Genomic DNA, 20,868 nt, shown 5'->3' with positions numbered 1-20,868 from the left:
CCGCGTCAGCTATAGAATACCTGTGGGCGGAGAAGCGATTCCGGTTCCGGGTGTTTTCATATCCCAGTCGGAGGCGATCATACCTCTGATTATGCTATTTTATCGGAAACTTTTCTCGATTGACCACTGAATAAATTAGAATTCTTTTAATTAAGATTGCCCGATCAAAGCCGACAGCATGGCGACACGCTCGGAGAGAGAGAAGGCCCAAAAACTCAACGAACAGCACCAGGCCATCCTGTCCAAAATGCTGAGAGAGGAAGACAACAAGTACTGCGCCGACTGCGAGGCGAAAGGTGTGGTGTTCGTTTTGTCGGCGATTTTATTGTTTAACTGTACAAAGTTAGCAGTTTCACTCAGAATCAAACAGTAACGGTAACTAACAGTATAACATCCGCGCTTCTTAGCTTAGCTTAGCTAACTGGCCCAAGCTAGTCACCTGACATTCTTCCCTTTAAGCTAAACTAAGTGGTTAACCAGCATGCTAACTTCTCTAAAGCTACATAAGCTCCCCACAGGGCTTCTCCCTCGTCGCCGTATGCTTAGTTACCGGGATTTGCAAGCGGTAAACAAACTGTGTCAGGTCTTTCTAAGAAACTTCAGCCAACTTTTTTTTTAATTAGATCATTGACAAAGAATGTAGAACTTGCATCCTACGTTTCAAGTCACAACAAAGACTAGAATGTTTGAGTGTTTCTTCCGGCGTTTTTGTATCTTCACCTCCCAAACTGGGTTTAACTGTCATTAACAGGTCCAAGATGGGCATCCTGGAATCTGGGGGTATTTATCTGCATCCGATGTGCTGGCATCCACAGGAACCTGGGAGTGCACATATCCAGAGTGAAATCAGTCAACCTGGACCAATGGACAACAGAACAAATCCAGGTACTGATTTCTTGTTTTTCCACTTTTCCTGTGTGCATTGCTGAACTGACCTACCGGGCAGTAGCCCTGGGGGCTGAGAGGTCAAGGGACTCTGGGTCTAAGTCCCTCTGGACTGATTTGCTTACTGGCACAACATGAATACAAAAAATGCAAAACAGCTTAAAGGTGTACCATAACTTCTCTACACTGAAAATAAATAAAGCAGAAAATGTAAATGAACACAAGAACTGAATGCATTTCTCCTTTTTTAAATGTGACATTTAAATGTCTTTGCCAAGTATTCCGCTATTGGCTCTCTAATCCTTTTTTATGTACAGTAAGCATAAATATGGTTAGAAACTGTGAAATGTTTTTTTTGATTGGGCATATGTGTTCTCCACTAAATGTAACCTTCCTTGATGGTTCAGAGCTGTTACAATATTGCTGATTTTTCATTTGCACTTCAGGAAACTTGGCCAGACACAAAAACAGGAAATTCTGTTCAGTGGCTAAAGACATAATTTCTTGTCCGTAATGTGGGTCAAGCTTTAATTTTCATTATGCACTGTCATCAGGACTATCAATACCCTTCATTTATGTCATTTAGAATTTACTTTAATAACCACTTTTTAAACTGCAAATTACTGTACAAGTGAACTTGCTGTCATACTAACAACTAGTTGACATTTTAATGACAGCTTCAAAATATCCAGGCTTGTGTTGTTAAATACTTAATTGCCAGGAATATTGAAGAAATATTGGTGTCAAACCTCAGTCAATGACTAAAACCAAAACTGATTGCAGTATTTTTAACCTTAACAATATAAACTATTCAGTCAAACTGCATAAGTTGGCTTATCACCTGGGGGCTATTTTCTCATATCTGAAAAGTGCCACATAAGGTATTGTACACCCATTTTTATCTGTTGTGCCATATTTGTTATGAGCGAACTTATCATGTGTTTAGTCAATTGATTGCCCCAATGAAACACTGTATCCTAACATTATCCATTTTGTTTACATCTTTGTCTTCTCTTCAGAGTATACAGGACATGGGTAATACCAAGGCCAGGCGGCTTTATGAGGCCAACCTTCCAGATAGCTTTAGAAGACCTCAAACAGACCAGTATCCTTCGCTTAGAGTAAATCCACAAATGTAACAAAAAAGTGCCATGCAGCATATGTTTAACTGTTTTTTCCCTTTTCTTGGAGTTACATTTTTCTCTTAACCCTGACCTCAGAGCAGTGGAATTCTTCATCAGGGATAAATATGAGAAGAAGAAATACTACAGCAAGAATGTGACCAATGGCACCAGTGTATGTATCAACTAAACATTTCATGAAATTATTCATTTATTGTACTATTTTCTAAGTTTAGTCTGTTCTTGGAGCAAATGTAACCCACATAATTTCCTTAGTTAATAATAAAGTATTCCGATTCTGATCTAGATCTTCATAATGTTTTGTACTCACTCATTCTTCTTTCTTTTATTCTTTTTTTTATCAGCCAAAAGATGGTAAGAAAGAAAGGGAGCCCGACAGAGGAAGCAAGGTGTCATCTTACACCAAGGTAAGTCTCGCATGTATTCCAGTAATAATAAACCTGTCTCAATATGCCCTTTAGCATTGTTTTCTTATCCACACTAAGTTTGTTCTGCTTTTGAATTTTACAACCCTTTCATTTTTTTTAAAGAGTGAAGAGTCCAAGCCAGTTCCCAAAATCAGCCCTGCTAAGACTGCAGAACCCTCTGTGAACCTACTAGGCCTTGGTGAGTGTGAAAATGATTCAAGTTTAGCACCACCGCCAGAGGACATCCTTATTGGGGGATTTAGTGAGAGTAGAATGTGCTGTGGGAAAGTTCTGACTAATATATTGTGTACAGAATTAGGATAATTAATATGTCTGAGTTTATTTGTTTTTATTTTTAAGTATAGATAAGTTTCCAAGGTGATATCTGGATGTAGTACATGACATCTAGCAATCAAAATACACTGTAATTTACACTGTAAAATCACTGTTTATGTGATGGTGATTACCTCTACACTTTGCTCAGCTCTGCATCTTGATGCTGTGGTGTTACCTGAGATTGTTTACTTTTTGGTTCAGCGTTAAAGATTGTCTCCACCCTTAGCTGTGCTATCTTCTCGTTTCAAACATGTGGCTCTGCATGTGTTTACCAAACAATGGAGGAGAGAGAAAGTACCATATTTAAAGGGTTTGGTTGCGTCAACTATCAGCATATCTGTAACACAGCAACTAAACCATCTCACTTGTAAATGATAGATAGCAACACCATTTGGTCTTCTCCGCTGTCTGTATCAACATTGCGCTGACGTCTTTTCAACACGCTGCTGTTACTTGTGGCTGTGATGTTATTTCTGTTGCTTTCAATTTAAAAAACCACTGCAAGGTTTTTGAGTTGAAAAGAGGAAGTGCTTCAGCTGCTGCAGTAGACATGTAACTTCTTGTTTCTACTTTAAATCCTGATGTTTATCTAGAGTATAACTTTTGTTGGATCAGTATTAAGTAAGTGTAGCAGGAAAGAAAGAAGAAGGGGCAACACTGGATTGCACAACATAGATATCTCTGCCATCCTTGCACCAAGTATAGGTTTTCTTTTGGCTTGATTGCTAGATCACTTAAAGTAGGTCTTTTAGTACATGCAAGGTTTTCTGGCATGGATAGATTTTAGCAACTTCTTCCAAAGCGTTATTAACTAAGGCACTTTTTTTTTCTTTTGTAGAATTTTTTTTCATTTATTAATGCATTTTTGACAACTTTGATTTCTCAAATGGTCAGAAATAAAGGAGAATGCATAAACACAAACATGTTTCCTTTACAGTATGAGGACAAGCTCTGTTTGCATAAATAGTCACTCCCCAAAAGCTCGTTCTGAGCCAAGAGGAACTCTGATGTGAATGGAAATGGAAGTTATGTATATTTTTCTGTCTTAATGTTCAGCTGTTTTGTTTGAACAGTGTGCGCCTTTGTCATCAAATTGTGATATCTTCACATTAGTTCTTGCTTTTAAATTTCTGTACTTTATTTTTTTCAGCATTATAGCTATGATCGGTTTTTGGTTCATAGGAATAATTCATTTTATTAAAGAGGCTTCCTTTATTTACAGTTAAAAGAAGATGCTGTTGTGTTTTTGACTGGCTTAAGGGTTGCTTGCATTATTTGGATATCATGTTTACTGTTATTTTTCTTCTGTGGCTAGTGAGCTAAATGGGCTAAGCTGATTAATTTTTTATTGCGCTAGCTGTTGTTCTCACTGCGTGGGCAGCTTTGTAGCTGTGGGAGGTTTTTACAGTTGAATATTTAAAAAAGAAAAGAAAACATTTTATGAAAGCAGTTCTGTTCACTTTTAACACCCTTTCTATGTCAATTAGCCTGTTCTATAAGGATTATATTCCTGAACTTTAAATAAAGATCTTTTAATTAATGCAGACCACAATCAGGAAATGGTCAGTGGGTAGTGGGAACTATTATTTCCTGATGTATTTTTTTTAAGTTCCACCTGTAAAACAAATTTTTCCTTCTTTCTGTCACAGACGCACCAGCAGCTGCATCAGCTAACAACGGTAGCACAAGCACAAGCCAGAATAATGACCTGGATATATTCGGCCCCATGGTCTCCAATCCCCTGCCCTCATCCACATCCACAGCTCAGTTTTCTCAGGTAAAATTGAGAAAGCATTTCCCAGTTCAGATTTAAATCCAAATTCCGATTATTGCTCAGCAGGGCTTAACAGTCACTGTTGCCTGGTTGTAAAATTGAAATTAAATGTGCAGTAAAAAATAAAAAGGCAAATGATAACCATCAGCGTCAATAGCCCGCATGACAGTATCACCAGTGCTGAGAGACAGTGAGTTTAAATGAAAGAGAGGCAGAAACACACTTCAGAATATGAATGCAGTAAATCAGGCACTCTTGACTTAACATTGAAATGGGGCTTAATGCAGTGTTTACTTTTATTATCACTGCATTCATTAATTTTGATTAATCAAAGAATTTATCAGTTAGGTATAAAATTTAAATATATTAATACTTAGTCAATTTAATCAATAATTCTCTTTTGTTACCTATATTATAGAGATAAAGCCTTCAGGGGGTGTCGGCTACTAACATCTCACTAATAGATCACAGCTGAATCAGAGTAATCATGCAGGATAGGCCCATTTTGTATTTATGATCTACATTTATACATAGCTAAAAGAGGCCCCCCAACAAGACCGCCCAAACAGTACTGTTATTGAAGGATCTACTGCTGTTTGTTAATGGTAGTTGTCTGCTAATTTGTAAATTTTGTTTAGTTGCGTTTGTACAGCACACAATAAAACCGTGTGAGCCATAGATTTGTCACAAAAATGGGTGCTTTTTTTGTCATCGGACTTTAAATCTTCTAAACATCTCAATCTCTTTCCTGCCTCCAGGTGAGCTCCAATAACTCGGCAAGCACTCCGACACAAGCTCCAGCACCTGGAGTGTCAGGAGGAGTAGCCAACTCAGGGTCATTACAGGGAGACCTCGACCTGTTTAGTGAGAGCAGTAGCACCACTAAAGCTGATGACGCAGCCAAGAAGCCCCTGTCCAAGGACTCCATCTTGTCTCTGTATGGGACTAACAGCATGTCCCAGCAGCCCCCCACCGGTAAGGATTTACACACAAACTGAAATAACACCAGTGCCATATTGTAAATTCAACCCTGTTACGAAGAAAAATCTATTTTATGTAGAAACAGTCATGCTTAAAACTTTAACCACAACTCTTTTTGACCTATGAGTCCTTTTAGTTTTTATTGGATTAATTAGTCTACATTGACAGCTTTCGTTTTGTCACCTAATAGATGCAATTCTTTCCCTGCCATTGATGAGCTAGAAGATGCAGAAACCCTGGATTCTTATTTGTTATTTAAATGCAATGCAGTATTTTAAGGTCATTGATCCACTGAATTGAAAATAAACTGGTTCTTATTTTTTTGTAAACTGCCTCCTTTTCCCTGCAGTACCTTAGCAACACACCAGAGGGCCACAGCCCACACTTTGGGAACCACTGCCCTTGACTAATACTTTGCTTGTTAAAGTAATGCAAATGTGGTGACATCACATGATCCACAAGGAACAAGTAGATACCTGTATTTTGCAGCTCAGTCTCACAGAGCTTTGCTGACTTATTTTCCTGCTTAACTAACAGACTCCTTAAAACACACAAGCAATTTTTCAAAACAGACCCATACCTCAAAAACTAACTTGTTTTTTTTTATGTTCTTGCCTCCTCTCAGCTGGCATGTTCATGGGCCCCTCTCAGATGCAGTTTCCTGTCCAGGCAGCAGCTGGTTACCAGGCCTTCCCTGGTATGGGTACAGCCATGCCACCCACTACTGTCATGGGTGCCATGATGGCTCAGAGCGGTGCACCCATGATGGGGCCCAGTCCAGGAATGATGGTTGGGATGACGATGCCTAATGGCTTCATGGGGAACGCGCAAGCCACCGGTATGATGGGCATGGCCCCCAGAATGATGGGACCACAGGGTGGTGCAATGCCTACAGGCATGATGCCTGCTCAGGGCATGTATGCCATCCAGCCTGGCCAGCAGGCTCAGTGGAACATGGGTCAGGTAAGGAAATAGCTTCGCTGTACTGCAGCATTGTGTGAGGTTATTTAACAAGAGACCTCATGTTAAGACTTGTGCTACTGGTTTCAAGTATGTCACAGTCACAGGAGACTTTTTTTTCTCAAATGTGACCACACCCAGAAGAGTTGGTGCATTGCACAATAGTCCATTGTGAAGCCCTCTACTGTACACTTTGTAGAGATGGAGCATCCAGTATTCACTAGATGGCAGCACAAGCATGCAGCAGATTTGTAACTATGCACTAAATCCCTAATATATACTGTAAGTAGTTTAATTGTAAGTGTGGACACTCAAATTGAAGATGAACTTAAAGCAATCTGTACACATGCTATAAAAATTGCATGCTGTCTGTACACAATTATTTCCCATAATGCAGTGTACGCAGAAATTGTAGGAGCTGCTCACAGCTGTAAAGACTAATCTATTATTAGCATAAAACATTACATTATTTAGAGTTTTATTACAGTTAGCACGCAGGGTGGAATTGGGACACAGTCAGAACTTCAGTAATGAACTACTAGCGGGTGGATGGGTAGTAGTATAATGTTGTCCCAGTTAATCTTCAGTGATTATTTCTAATCCAGGCAAGGTGTGGTAATAAGTCAGATGTAGGTGATCCTGCTCTAGTGTTACTCACACTAACCTCTGTAACATCCCCAGGTGAACCAGCAGATGTCAGGGCTGACTCTGAATGGCGCGGGTGGTCAGATGGCCTTTGGTCAACCTCCGTCAGCTATGGGCGGGTGGGCTCCCACTGGTTCTGGCCAGACTCTGAGCACACAGCTATGGAAGTGAGCCTTCATGCAGGTCGGTGGTTGGGCAGAGTAAAAGTCGAGGTTGCAGGATGTGCTTCTCCGTACCTCACTATGAACTGATGCCCATTTCGATCACAGACCAGCCTTCAGAACATGAAAATTGTATCTCTTTTTTTTTTCTCTCCTTCTCCCTTTTCTGTCTCTCTTTCTCTCTATTGTGTGAGTGAATTGGGAGTCATACAGGATTACAGCCTGGCAGTTTCTGCCTGTCGTATGGTTTTTGATCATAACTTTTATTTTCCTTTTTTGGAAAAAATGACAAGAAAACAACAGTCCCATCATCAACATCGACATATCAGAAAAGCTGCAGGACCAGTTAAACAAGCTTTTATTGTATCACTGTATCATTATAAGATTATAGAACATTTAAATGAATAGTATTTAAAGGGAGAAGGGTATGACTATGAGGTCAGTTGACACTGCTCCCAGATGTACAGCGCTGTATAACCTTCTTTTAAAGTACTTGGTGGTTCCCCTATAAAATTAAAGTGATAATAAATAATTTCCTTTTACGTGTGTTCTGTAAAACAGATGTCAAAGTTTTTTTTATGTCTCAAATTGGTGAAATGTAATTGTTGCAGGGACACACCCACTTTTATTTCTCTCATTTGTCTAACATTCGATCTAGTTCTGCTGTGGCCCTAAAAATAAACACAGTGAACTTAATAATCTTCACAACATGTACCCTGGATGCATTCTTGTTAGCAGACTCACACAAAGCACTTTGGCCTTGTACATAGATGAAGCACGAGACTCCCTCTTCACAAATCCACTAGTCTGCATTCCTATTGTGCTTCTCGATCCTGGGACAAGCATTCAGGCCCAAAGTTCATAAAATCATGAACTAAACTGAAGTTCCTGATTTGATGTGTTTTTGTTACTTAGTCCTTACAATTTTAGGACACAGGTTACATTTATGAATTGTTTTCATGGAGGCAGTTGTTCAAAAAGCGTTGGTTTTTCACACTTGGGTGGGGTTACTGATTACATGCAAACTATTCCTGAGACCAACTGAACCACACCCAGAGCCACCCCTTCAAGCGGAAGAGTCACACGGGAAGAGAACATTGTCGCTGTGAAATACACATTTTTATCATCAAGATGGAATGAAAAATAGACGGTGGGTACTTTGCAAACCAAGAACATCCCCACGTGAGGTGGTTATAATTCAGAACCAGTAATGTACACTTCCATCTTCTTACTGAAGCAATACTTATTGAATATTCAAACTTGGCACAATCAGTTTTCTCATGAGTTGCTATGACCACGAGTCACTTGAACTCATGGTCACTGTGTCTTGATTCTAATTTTTAATAACCATAATTCAATATTTCAAAACCATGACAAAATATCCCACAAATATCTAATTGGATGAACTAATTATATCCAAAAGGTCATGTATCACAGCTTGACATCACATTGCTCTGCAAAAACATCTTTCGTAACATTATCCAGAACCTGAAATTGGGAATAGGATAGAAGGAATTTACCATATTTTACATTTGAAGTCATGATACTACCTACCTACACACGAGTTAACTCGAATTTTACTGCTTGGTAGAGACATGTAGCCTCTGGTTGCTATTCTAATTCCCAACATTGAGAGTATCTGACATTTAGCACAGCACAGCTCTCTAAAAGAGTATGTTGCTGCTGTCCTCTAGATGACAGTGTTGAGACAGTGGAAAGTTTTAGCTGGACAGAAGTATTTCACAGCGACTTAAAAAAAATGGGATTTAAGACCCAAACTACACTGCACCATAGTGCGGACCGAGAGTCCCTGTGGGCTGTGAACCAAAGGCGTTTTTCTGCTGTGAGTCACTCCTCCTCTTGTAGAGCAGAGTGGAAGAGGTTCGCTGGACTGTGGTTACATTATTTCAGTAACTTGTTCTCTGTGCACTGCTAGTAATGCCAACGCATTGTAGCCCTTCACTTGAGCTAGAGGCTTTTATTTAACAATAGAGCTCTGTATAGCAGCACAATGAATCTAAACCAACACAAAGCATCTTCAAGTAAGTCAAGTTAGAGCTTGTCTCCTGAACTTTGATGGATATTCATTTCAGCAACACAATGTAGATGTGACTATGCCATGCTCACTGTATTACTGTTATAAAGTTTAAGTTAGGTGCATGAGAGCAAGTCTCTCAGTAAAGAAGCAACTTCTTACTTACCAAAGTGTGGCGGTAACAAGCACCTGGTGGCAGTGTAACATTAATCTTTGTAATAGAAGGCCAAGTTATATGATAAGTCTTTGCCCCAAATCTCCTGTCTTACTGATAAGCTATGTGCTTACTATTCTGCGGATATACGCTCATGGTGTAATGTGTATTTACGTATTTGATTTTATTTACTTGGTAACTTGCTGAGTTTTCTCCCTTCCTAACATTGCTTGTGCAGTATTACATACAGTATATAAAGTTTTTTATATAGCTGGTGTAGTGAATGCTCTTTTGTTGAAGTTAATTTGTGGGCCTTGCAGGAGCTGGAAAATCATAGTCAGACTATGTGTTTACAGCCAGTAGGGAAAATATGCTTCAGTCTGCCTCAGAGTAGTTTTGATCAAGTGGTTTTTGTCTTTTTCATCCGGTAGTTATTCCGAGTTTTGTGTTTGTTAAATGGTATTTTAATTGTGTTCTTTTCAGTACACAAGACATGTCTTTTGTTTCTCCACCTATTGCATGCTAGGATGTGTTCCTCTACACATCCACCCAGCTTATGGGAAACTTTTAAAAATGGATGTGGTTTGAAAAATCAGTTTTACAGTCATTGGAGAAAAATGCTACAGGATCAAAGCTATTCTTTGGGATAAGCTCCCTCTTTCATAGTAGTAAACATTATTGTAAGCACAGCCTTGCCTAAATAGATGCATACTGGTCTTCACGCTGTGGCTTATCAAACCAGCTCTACCTGTTAAACAGCCACCATTCAGTTAAGTCGGAAGGATATGTGTCCCTGAAAGGTGTTCAGTGGTGAGAATGTGCTGAAAGCGAATACTCTGCTTGCACAGGATGATCAAAACACTTACAGAGGCTTGAAAAATAACATGCAGCTCATGCTTGGCAGGGCTTGAAAGCCCCTTGAATTTGTTTGGCCTTGTTCCACTCTATCTCTCAACTGTTTCTGCGCCCTGCTGCAACTCCAACCCAGTTTGAAAACTTTCACAGTAAGGTCTGATGCCATGAAGTGTTTGAGACCTTTAGCAAAGAGGTTAGGCATTCCTCTCAGCTTGTATGGCAAACTGTACAATGCTCCAGAATAGAGTCCGCCATCCGAGTGAAGAATGTTCCGGCTTTCACCAGCCCCTTAATGGACTTTTTGACCCTGAACCATTAACAGTGCTGCCAATTAGTACATCAGGCTGTTTCAGACATCTTTAATACTTAACTAAACATTTTTCTGATAGGAAAGGTTAATGTACTTTAGTTAAATTCCACATTGATATACAGCAGGCCTAGTGAAGTGTTGAATAAACTCTGCTTTCTTAGTATAATCTTGTTATCAATTGGGTCAAGAAGTAGTTTTGAAAGGTGCAGTAAAGCTTCTGTACTACGTCTGTGCTAAATGCCTGCTACCAGCCAGCTAACTTAGCTAAGCACAAAGACTGGAAACTGCTAGCCTGCCCAGTCAGGAAGAAAGCAAAGTGTTTTGTCCAGTGTGATGAATTGCTGTTGACTGTGGAAATTCAAAACTGTGCCAATAGATAAGCTGTTATTAAAAAAAAAGTATGACTACAACTAAAGGTTACTGTTGCAGTTTATGTTAAATGTTACATGCAAGGTATTGTGTGAAGGTTTCTTGTATGGATTAAGACACTAATCGTGATAACGCTGTTCTACCTTCTAGCTAATGTATGATGAAGGGTAGGTTACCGCCTGGATGGGGCACATCTGACTATGAAGCCAAGAGACACTTCATGCTCATACTTTGATGTGTTACTCATGAAGTAGGCCTGCAGTAAACAACTTTCTTTATGCTCCTATTTTTGTTTTTTTATCCTAATAGGGACCAGCATGGACTTCTTTTTAAAACCACAATAATATTTCCCTTGTAGCAAGTAGAAAACATAAGGGTTTAAGATGCTTCCAGATGTCTTCACTTTTCCCTTGAATTAACTTGAATGTTCATCTTTATAGTCTGTGATTCAGCGGATGGCGAAATTAGCTTAGCCTGGCACTCAGCACCACCTAAAAGCTGGGATGTCATTTTCTGTCTAAGTTAAATATTATACCAGATAAGTTGTTAAAACAAGTGGTGAACACAGCCAGAGATTAGTGATACTATTGCAGGGGATGAAACCACTGTATGATGTGGAAAGGTTTCTTTTACACAAAGACCAAATCCACTAAAGTATTCAGCCAATGCTGACTTTAACAATCAGTTCATTATTAGTTTGATTGAGCAGAATTTCTGTTATATGCCAAGTGTCTTCCTCTTTCACTCTACAAGCCCCAGGCTAGCCTTGAATGGCAAGCAGCCACAACAGTGGGAAATACAGAAATCCTGTTTGCAACTTGGCAGCGCTTTTTATGGGGTTCCTTTATGCAGCCACGTGCAGACAGTTATTAACCTGTTCATGCTGCACATGACATGACAGCTATTTGTTGTAACATTCATTATAAGGTGAGGCTCCTCTACAAATTAAACCAAATTGCTTAAACACTTCCTCTTCCAGTTATGTGGGAAAGTCAGTGGTTTATAAATCATTCATAAAATTGCAGTGATAATATATAATGTTTGGTCCTCTGTTATAAAGTAATTGGTTGTAAAGATTTCGGTAAATGTCATGGCCCACTTGTCCCAGATAATGGAGGAAACTTATATAGACTGAGGGTGATTAAAATTTTTGCAATTCAGCCTACAGCCTCTAGGATGGTACATCCATACATGCCATTTCCAAAAGGCAAGGCAAGTTTATTTGTATAGCACAATTCAACAACAAGGTGATTCAAAGTGCTTTACAGAGACATTAGAAACAAAAACAAATAAAAAGCATGATTTAAAATTGATTAAAACAAGCAAACAAACTAACTAACTAATTAACAAACAAACAAACAAAACAGTATATAAAATCAAAACAGATAAAATCAGAACAGTAGATAAAATCAGTAGTTAAATGTAAGTTTTGAAATTTAAGCTTAAAAGTGTGGATTTGGTGCTTTATTCAAATGCAGCTGAGAATAGGTGAGTCTTCAAACTGGATTTAAATAAACTGAGTGTTTCAGCTGATCTGAGGCTTTCTGGGAGTTTGTTCCAGATATAAGGAGCATAAAAGCTGAATGCAGCTTCTCCGTGTCTGGTTCTGACTCTGGGAACTGATAAAAGACCGGATCCAGATGACCTGAGGGATCTGGATGGTTCATACTGGGTCAGGAGGTCACTGATGTATTTTGGTCCTAAACCATTCAGAGCTTTATAGACCAGCATCAGAACTTTAAAGTCGATCCTCTGACAGACAGGCAGCCAGTGTAAAGACCTCAGAGCTGGACTGATGTGGTCCACTTTTTTGGTCTTAGTGAGGACTCGAGCAGCAGAGTTCTGAATGAGCTGTAGTTGTCTGACTGATTTTTTAGGTAGACCTGTAAAGATGCTGTTACAGTAATCAAGCCTACTAAAGATGAATGCATGGACTAGTTTTTCCAGGTCCTGTTGAGACATCAGATCTTTTATCCTTGAAATATTCTTGAGGTGATAGTAAGATGATTTTGTTATTGTCTTAATGTGTTTTTCCAGTTTAGGTCTGCATCCATCACTACACCCAAATTTCTCGCCTGGTTTGTGGTTTTTAGGTGTATAGATTGAAGTTCTCTGGTGACCTGTAATCGTTTTTCTTTGGCACCAAAGACTATTACCTCAGTTTTGTTTTTGTTTAGCTGGAGAAAATTGTGGCACAACCAGTCATTAATTTCCTCAATGCATTTACCAAGAGCCTGTACAGGGCCTTGATCTCCTGGTGACATTGTGATATATATTTGTGTGTCATCTGCATAGCTATGATAGTTTATTTTGTTGTTCTTTATAATCTGTGCCAGTGGGAGCATGTAAATGTTAAACAGAAAGGGTCCCAAGATGGAACCTTGGGGAACTCCACATGTGATACTTGTCTGCTCAGATGCGAAGTTACCCATTGATACAAAGTATTTCCTGTTTTCTAAGTATGTTTTGAACCAGTTTAGTACAGTTCCTGAAAGACCTGTCCAGTTCTCCAGTCGTTTGAGTAATATGTTGTGGTCAACTGTATCAAATGCTGCACTGAGATCCAGTAAAACTAAGACTGACATTTTTCCACTGTCTGTATTCAGACATATGTCATTGAACACTTTGGTCAGAGCGGTTTCAGTGCTGTGGTTCTGTCTAAAACCTGACTGGAAGGCATCATAGCAGTTATTCTGTTTTAAGAAGTAACTGAGCTGTTGAGAAACTGCTTTTTCAATGATCTTACTTAAAAATGGGAGATTTGAGATCGGCCTGTAGTTGTTCATTTGTGTCTTGTCAAGATTGTCCTTTTTCAGTATAGGTTTTATTACAGCAGTTTTTAGTGATTCTGGAAACACACCTGACATTAAAGAAAAGTTGACGATCTGTAACAGGTCTGACTCCAAAGTCTTTGAGACCTTTTTGAAAAAACGTGTTGGCAGGACATCTAAACAGCAGGAGGAGTTCAGCTGACCTATGATGTCCTCCAGGTATTTGCTGTTAATCGGGTGAAACTGTTTCATGGTGTTTAAGCAGTTTTTCGGTGGACACAGTACATATTCTGGATCTGCTGTTGATGTACCAATTGCTTGTCTAATCTTTTGGATTTTTTCTGTGAAGAATTTGGCAAAGTCATTGCAGGCCATGGTCGAATGAAGTTCAGCTGCCACTGACACAGGAGGGTTTGTTAGCCTGTCAACTGTAGAAAATAAGACCTGAGCATTATGGCTGTTTTTAGTGATGATGTCAGAGAAGTAGGACCTTCTTGCACTCCTCAGTTGTAAATTATAATTGTGAAGTTTCTCTTTATAGATGTCATAATGAACCTGGAGTTTTGTTTTTCTCCATCTGCGCTCAGCTTTCCTACACTCTTTTTTTTTCATTTTTCACTAGTGTGGAGTTTCTCCATGGAGACTTTTTCCTTCCAGAGATAACCTTCACCTTAATGGGAGCAATAGTGTCCATTTCATTTAACATGTTAGCATTGAAGCTATTGACGAGCTCATTGACTGACCCTCTGGACAGGTCAGGTGTTAATGGGAAGACCTGGTTAAAAATCGCACTACTGTGTTCAGTTATACACCGTTTTGTGATCACTGCTGTTGATATATTTATGTGGGCTGAGATTTTACTTTCAAAGAAAACACAGTAAAGGTTTGCTGTGTCACCCAGCACAGTTTCAAGACTAAGAAGCACTGCCACAACCATACAAAATGACCTGCAGTTAGAGACCATTGTTTGGTCTGTTACCAGAATTGGCAGGTACATCCCTGAGCACATGATGCATTAACAGGTCAGGAGAAGTTGTGGAGAATGCTCAGCTGCTTACATCATAGTTAGCTGGTTTGATGATGGGTCAGTGGATCAGAGCTCGACGGGCTAGACAACAGCCCCCCGACTGCCATTAGGGATCTGGATAAAATCCTTGGATCCATTGACACAACAAGGCCCAACCTCATGTGGCGAGAGTATGCAAGCAGGAGATTTCCAAGGTCAACATCCGTCGTCTCATTAGGAGCACCGACATTGTCAGGCATGCATATAAGCACATGGGGGCCATACAAACTACTGTGTACAATTGTTGCTACAATGAAATTCTGGCAAAATTGACTAGCCCGCTCCTTCATTTTTTCACTTTGATTTTCTTGGTGTCTTTGAATTCAGCCCTCTGTAGATTGATAATTTTCATGTACATCAAATGATGTGAATCATCCTCTTACCCAGTCCATGTCCGTATACACATCCAGCATGGTGTTTTTTTTCCCCATTGAGACCTGATTTTTGAGCAGTATAAAGGATGGGTCTAGCCACCATGACATTTTGTAGCCTTGAACTGACATTGAGCAACTTGTATAGCCACACGCTAAAGCATACAGTGCCTCATGTTTTACTGTTACTAGTTTCATAATTTACAAAAGTGTACCATGCTGCATTAGATAGTGATTGGGATCCTAAACTCTTCAGGAAAGTTTATACGGAAACGACAGCACAGTGGTGCAATGGTTAGAACAGTTGCCTCACAGCAAAAGGATCCTGGGCTGGAATCCACCAGCCAATTGGGGCTTGTCTTTATTAATCTGCATGTTGTCCCTCTGCCTGCATAGGTTAGTTCTGGACACTTGACCTTTCTCCCATAGTCCAAAAACATGTCTGTTAGGTTAATTTGTGATTCTAAATTGGCTGTAAGTGCAAATGATTGTCTACCTGCCCTGGACTGGGGATAGACTGGTGCTCTACTCCACCTCTGGGACTGCTGGGATAGGCTCCATCAGTCTTGAACTGGATAAGCAGTGAAGAATCAATAGAGACCATAAATCCTTCAGGAAAGTTTTTACAGAGTTTAAAGATCAAATGAGCAATAGGGTCATTATTTCACAAACTCCAGTGACTTTATTTTGGAACCAGAGGAGTTCCCCTTTTTCCAGTCAATAGAAAAAATGCAGGTTCAAAGCACTTAAGTGGGGGCTTCAAATTTCAGACCCAGATTAATCTTTTTAATGCATTTCAATCTTCACAAACGTTTTCAAGCACATCAGCTACTGCTGATGTGCTTGAAAGCAGTCATTTTAAGCAGTAATAGATGCAAAGGCTGACCTGCCCTAAGGTAACATTTGTAATGTAATGGTATGAGATTAGACCCTTTGGATTATTATTAGAACATGTGCATGTTAGGAAACTTTCTATTGTCTAAGTCTGAGACTCTTCAGAACTGCTGCTGGACCCTATGACACAGATTTTTGATAATGCACTACAAATATAAAAGTTGCTTGATGAAAAAAGAAAAACATCATAGCACATTTTAATCACTGAAAAAAACATACATTACAAATTGTCAGTCAGTTGCTTTCCAGAGTTTTCTAAAGATGGGTCCAGCGGGTTAGCAATAATCTGAGTAAAATAGTCTGGAGTTGGTTCAACGTGTTTTTATGACCTCTGCTGTGAATTTTTATCTTTATACCAGTGTGGACAGACTCTGATGTGCAACAAAAATGGGTCCAAATATGGGTGAGAGAATCTCCTTAGAGAGGGGTAGAAGTTGCAATTTAATCCACTTCTCTTCTTGCCAACAAGCATTACACCATCACTTGAGAATTCGCTCTAATTTGAGAGGCTGTGACTTAACACACACACACAAATAGGCAGAAATCTTGTCTCTCTTTCTTTCTTTCACACGAAACATACAATAAGCTAGCAGCAACCCCACCCTTAACAGTTTTTCATCATGACAGCCCACACTGGTCATTTGGCTTCCCTCAGACTTCATAAAAGGGGGCAGAGTTCAGTACTGATAGCACAGTGTTTGCACAATGACTCTCTTTGTTCAGTTAAAGGCTGTTTGTATTTCCACTCTGTGTTTCTGTCCTGGCCGGTGTGTGTTCTTGTTTCCAGGTGACAGTAGTTACACAGACTTCATATAAAAACTTTTGAAAACCCACATGGGGCAAGGATTAGTCAACCATCTGGGTGTGTCTTTCTCTGAGTAAGACTTGGGATCATTTGCTTCATTTGAGTTTCTTGTCATGTTTGAATTTTTCTAACATCAAGTTTGCCATAGATTTCTGCCCGGCTTCTCCTCTAAGTCCCAGTGCTTTCCACACTGAGCTGTTAACCATTGTTCACCCTTTCCTGAAAGCAGTGCTGTTACGTAACACAGATTTCCACAAGCCCATATCCCACCTCCCAGAAGTTATCGGTTGCCATTGCAACTGCATAAACAGAGCAATGTTATGGAGGGGGAAAAATGTATACCCTGAGTATGTTCTGAAAGATCAGTAAAGTGACAAAAACAACACAACTCTTATATTCACTGGCAGATTTATTTTTCAGAGACACCACACACACAAACACACACAGTACATCAGGAATTTCGTCTTCTGATTTGCAAACTTGGATCGTGAACTCTTAAACAGTTTTTTTCCCCAACATTTTTCAGTACAGTTTCCTCTCATTTAAAATCTTTTATTTGTGGGAGTATGTGTGTGTGTGTGAGTGTGCGTGTGTCTAAGAACAGCTTGTCCTGCCAGCTGGAGCTCCTAGCTGGAAGTGCACACAGTGGTGGTTGTGACTGTGGTACTTCAGCCCCCTGTTAAAAGAAGAAAAAAAAATTTATGCTGTGCTTCTAGCTTTTATTACAGGAACCCATCAAGTCTTCGTGGTATTTGTTAAATAAGACATTACTTACCTGTACTAATTGGTCTAACAGTGAGAAAAGAAGTACGGTGCAAGAAATGAGTGCATTTTCACGTAAGGAGTCTCAAAAGCACATTCACCTGTGTCTATCTGGACTCTTCTGATTCCAACAGGCTCCTGTAGGTTGCAATTTCCTGCTCCAGCCTTGACTTGATATCCAGAAGCATCTTGTAGTCCTGGCCCTGTTGCTCAATGCTGGCACGAACGTTGGCTAGCTCTGCTTCAAGCATGTTGATTTGGTTCTGGAAGCCGGCGAGCATGGCGCTGTATCGAGCCTCTGTCTCTGCTAACGTGTTCTCCAAAGCCCCTTTCTGTTAAAGTGGGAGGAAAAGCAGAATTAGGGCACACAAGTAGTGATGCCTAAATCATGTTATCTGTACGTGCAAACAATTCAGTGTTTTAGGTATATTTGTTCTTAGGTATATATGTTTTTCTATACTGTTTTATCTCTCTTTATGAAAGTATAAAAGGCAAATGCATTTAAGTGCATGTGTCTTTTTCTCCCTGAGTGTGTTTGTTGCAGGGAGTGTTCAGTGACTAACTCCAGCTGAGCACAGATAATCTGTGGGAGTACAGCTTCTGAGCCATCCAGTTCAGCATTCCTTCAGCTTTCTTTAAACTCTTTTATGTCTCCCAGAATCTGGACAGATGTCTGTGAAATGTTTTCCTGACCATGAGGCCCTCCCTCCTTCCTTCACTGCTCCAATCATTCTTATCTCGCTCACTCGCTCTCTCTCATTCTTCATTCTTGCAAAAAAACCCTTCCTTTCCTGCCCTCCCCTCTGCTCCACACCCTCTGTCATTGTCCCTTTCTTCATTTCTTTTAGACAAGACAGCAATGTGGGGATTTTGATCATATAAGGCAATATCAGTGAGATGTGAATAGATGGGGTTTCATGTTTTTCTTACCATACTAAGCTGAGACTGCAGCTCAATCTCCAAGCCCTGCAGTGTGCGCCGTAGGTCACTGATCTCTGTCTTGGACGTCTGGATTGTCTCTGTGTGGATGGTTATCTCTTTTGTCAGGGTTGCCGACTAAAGCAGGAAATAAAGACAAAATTAGATGATAGTAGTTACTCATCTTGGCTTCAGAGATTGTGTTTAATTACAGGATAGACTGCTGCAGGCCTAAACCTAGTCATTTGCAATGTGTGGGATATAATGACTTTGTTTATGTGAAAATCTTTTTACCTTGTCATTAAACCAGGCTTCCTGATCGCGACGATGTTTATCGGTAATTGCTTCATACTGTGCACGGATCTCCTCCAGAACTTTGTTCAGGTCTTGCTGAGGTGCGGCATCTACCTCTACGTTGACATTGCCTGTAAGCTGAGAACGCAGTGCTGCCAGCTCCTGAACAAACAGAGAAAAAAGAGGGATTTAGATCTGTTTGATTGTTTCAGTTTATTCAGCTCTACAGAATAGATGATTCATCTAGCAGTTTGTATATAACTGATGGCTTGTAAATTCAAGATATCTATAAATCACCTCTGCATGATTTTTCTTCAGGTAGGCCAGCTCATCTTGCAGGCCTTCGATCTGCATCTCCAGGTCAGCCTTTGTCAGGGTGGTCTGGTCGAGCAGGCGGCGGAGGTTGGCAATGTCAGCCTCAACTGACTGGCGCATCATCAGCTCATGCTCGAATCTAATCATTTTTTTAAAGTAGAGAACATTGATATGAGACAACAGCCACTTTAAGCCATTGTGTTTAATCTTACAAGGACAGTCAGTCCACAAAATTATAACAGTTCTTGCTTACTTGGTCTTGAAGTCATCAGCAGCCAGTTTGGAGTTATCAATCTGGAGCAGGATGTTGGCATTTTCCATTGTGGCGGCATGGATCTTAAGAGAAGAACAACATTGTGAGTTAGTTTTGGTTACATCACTATACATTAGTTAGCTTAGGCTGGTTTTGATTTTGATCTGTTGCTAGCTTTGCATACTTATGTTAACTGTTAACATGCAGTTCCTCTGTGCTGCAACACCGTCTGAAGTGTTGCAGCTATACTAAATGATCACGCACAGTGTCACTCAAAATGTGTCAGTTTTCCTTGCTTAATTTGAGATTTTGGAATTAATACATATTTGTTAACTGTCCACTAAAACACCAAGTATTCAGTAGCACAATAGATTATGCAGTCTGTCATTATGCCTATCATGTATGTTGATTTTTGAAACGCTTCCTTGTTAACCATTTACAGCACAGCAGATATTTGAATTTTCTGGTATTTAAGCAGTTAAGCTGGTACACACATACCTTGTCCCTCAGGCCGTTGATGATGTCCCAGTACTTGCTGTAGTCCTTCTCAGCTGCTGGTCCCTTCTTCTCATAGTACTCTCTGATCTGTTTCTCCAGCTTGGCATTGGCTGCCTCCAGAGAGCGGACCTTCTCCAGGTAGGAGGCCAGACGATCATTCAGGTTCTGCATGGTGGCCTTCTCGTTCAGGCGCACTGTTCCCTGGTCCAGGGCGCTTGACAGGTCAAAGCCACCGCCACCCATGCCCAGGCCGCCACCCATCCCCATGCCGCCACCCATCCCCATGCCTCCTGATGAGGACACAAAACGTGCACTGGAAGCAGAGATGCGAGGTGTTGATCTGAGGCTGAACCCAGACACACTATGGGCCTTCTGGGGAGCAGCACTTGATGTGAAAGTGCGGGTTTGTCTGATGATAGACATGATGGCTGTCTGCTGGTCAAGAGAGGACGCTAAAAAGAAAGAACCGTTACACAGCTGTAGACTGCGGCAGGACTCTGGGGTTTGATAGAGAGAGGCAGGCTGTTGATATAGTGCTGCTGGTGTGGGGCGGGCCTGAATGGGAGGGGCAAGGTGGAGAACTGGGCAGGGAGTTTTCTGTTACAGCTTTAAAGCGACATTTGTTTTCTGTTAAGGACCAGGGTTTGGTTTCTGCACACCCCTGTGAGGGAACTCTTATGGAATGTGTGTGTGTGCGTGCGCGCGTGCGTGCGTGCGTGCGTGCGTGCGTGCGTGCGTGTGTGTGTGTGTGAGGACTGTTAGTACCGTATGTATGTGTGCATATCTTTGTGCGTTTTTGTATTAATACTTTTTGTGTATGCTTTTATAAATACCTGCCGGTATAGTCATGATCACACCACCCATTTGGTATCTCACTGTAAATGGAAAGGCTCCAGATTTGATGTTT

The 20,868-nt window shown here is 40.4% G+C and overlaps 2 protein-coding genes across 2 annotated transcripts; one reads left to right on the top strand and one right to left on the bottom strand.

Annotated features, from left to right (window-relative positions):
- LOC146573117 (stromal membrane-associated protein 1-like) lies at window positions 1-7,823 on the top strand. Its single transcript, XM_085277710.1, has 10 exons — window positions 1-296; window positions 752-885; window positions 1,905-1,990; window positions 2,106-2,181; window positions 2,372-2,434; window positions 2,558-2,633; window positions 4,420-4,547; window positions 5,303-5,519; window positions 6,151-6,488; window positions 7,167-7,823. The coding sequence occupies exons 1-10, from the start codon at window positions 179-181 to the stop codon at window positions 7,299-7,301; spliced, it is 1,371 nt and encodes a 456-aa protein (XP_085133836.1). The 5' UTR covers window positions 1-178; the 3' UTR covers window positions 7,302-7,823.
- Window positions 7,824-17,312: 9,489 nt separating this feature from the next.
- Window positions 17,313-20,474, bottom strand: LOC146573116 (keratin, type I cytoskeletal 19-like). Its single transcript, XM_085277716.1, has 7 exons — window positions 19,962-20,474; window positions 19,464-19,546; window positions 19,193-19,349; window positions 18,896-19,057; window positions 18,614-18,739; window positions 17,785-18,015; window positions 17,313-17,597 (listed from the first exon to the last, which is right to left on the bottom strand). Exons 1-6 carry the CDS (start codon window positions 20,382-20,384, stop codon window positions 17,791-17,793), a joined length of 1,176 nt encoding a protein of 391 aa, XP_085133842.1. The 5' UTR covers window positions 20,385-20,474; the 3' UTR covers window positions 17,313-17,597; window positions 17,785-17,790.
- Between the last annotated feature and the right edge of the window lie 394 nt (window positions 20,475-20,868).

Source organism: Mchenga conophoros, linkage group LG6 (genome assembly GCF_057382185.1).
Source record: "Mchenga conophoros isolate Kocher_MC1m ecotype Shallow Benthic linkage group LG6, M_conophoros_male_GT1.1, whole genome shotgun sequence".
Lineage (NCBI taxonomy): Eukaryota > Metazoa > Chordata > Actinopteri > Cichliformes > Cichlidae > Mchenga > Mchenga conophoros.
Note: the sequence above shows the minus strand (reverse complement) of the source record. Positions and strands in the feature narration are given on the sequence as shown.

Coding starts and splice junctions, on each gene's coding strand:
- LOC146573117 (XM_085277710.1), top strand. CDS start 179: ATGGCGACACGCTCGGAGAGAGAGAAGGCCCAAAAACTCAACGAACAG. Junction 1,991..2,105: donor AGAAGACCTCAAACAGACCA/GTATCCTTCGCT, acceptor CCCTGACCTCAG/AGCAGTGGAATTCTTCATCA. Junction 2,435..2,557: donor AGGTGTCATCTTACACCAAG/GTAAGTCTCGCA, acceptor TTTTTTTTAAAG/AGTGAAGAGTCCAAGCCAGT.
- LOC146573116 (XM_085277716.1), bottom strand. CDS start 20,384: ATGTCTATCATCAGACAAACCCGCACTTTCACATCAAGTGCTGCTCCC. Junction 19,350..19,463: donor GCTGATGACTTCAAGACCAA/GTAAGCAAGAAC, acceptor AAAAATGATTAG/ATTCGAGCATGAGCTGATGA. Junction 18,740..18,895: donor AAGCCTGGTTTAATGACAAG/GTAAAAAGATTT, acceptor TTCCTGCTTTAG/TCGGCAACCCTGACAAAAGA.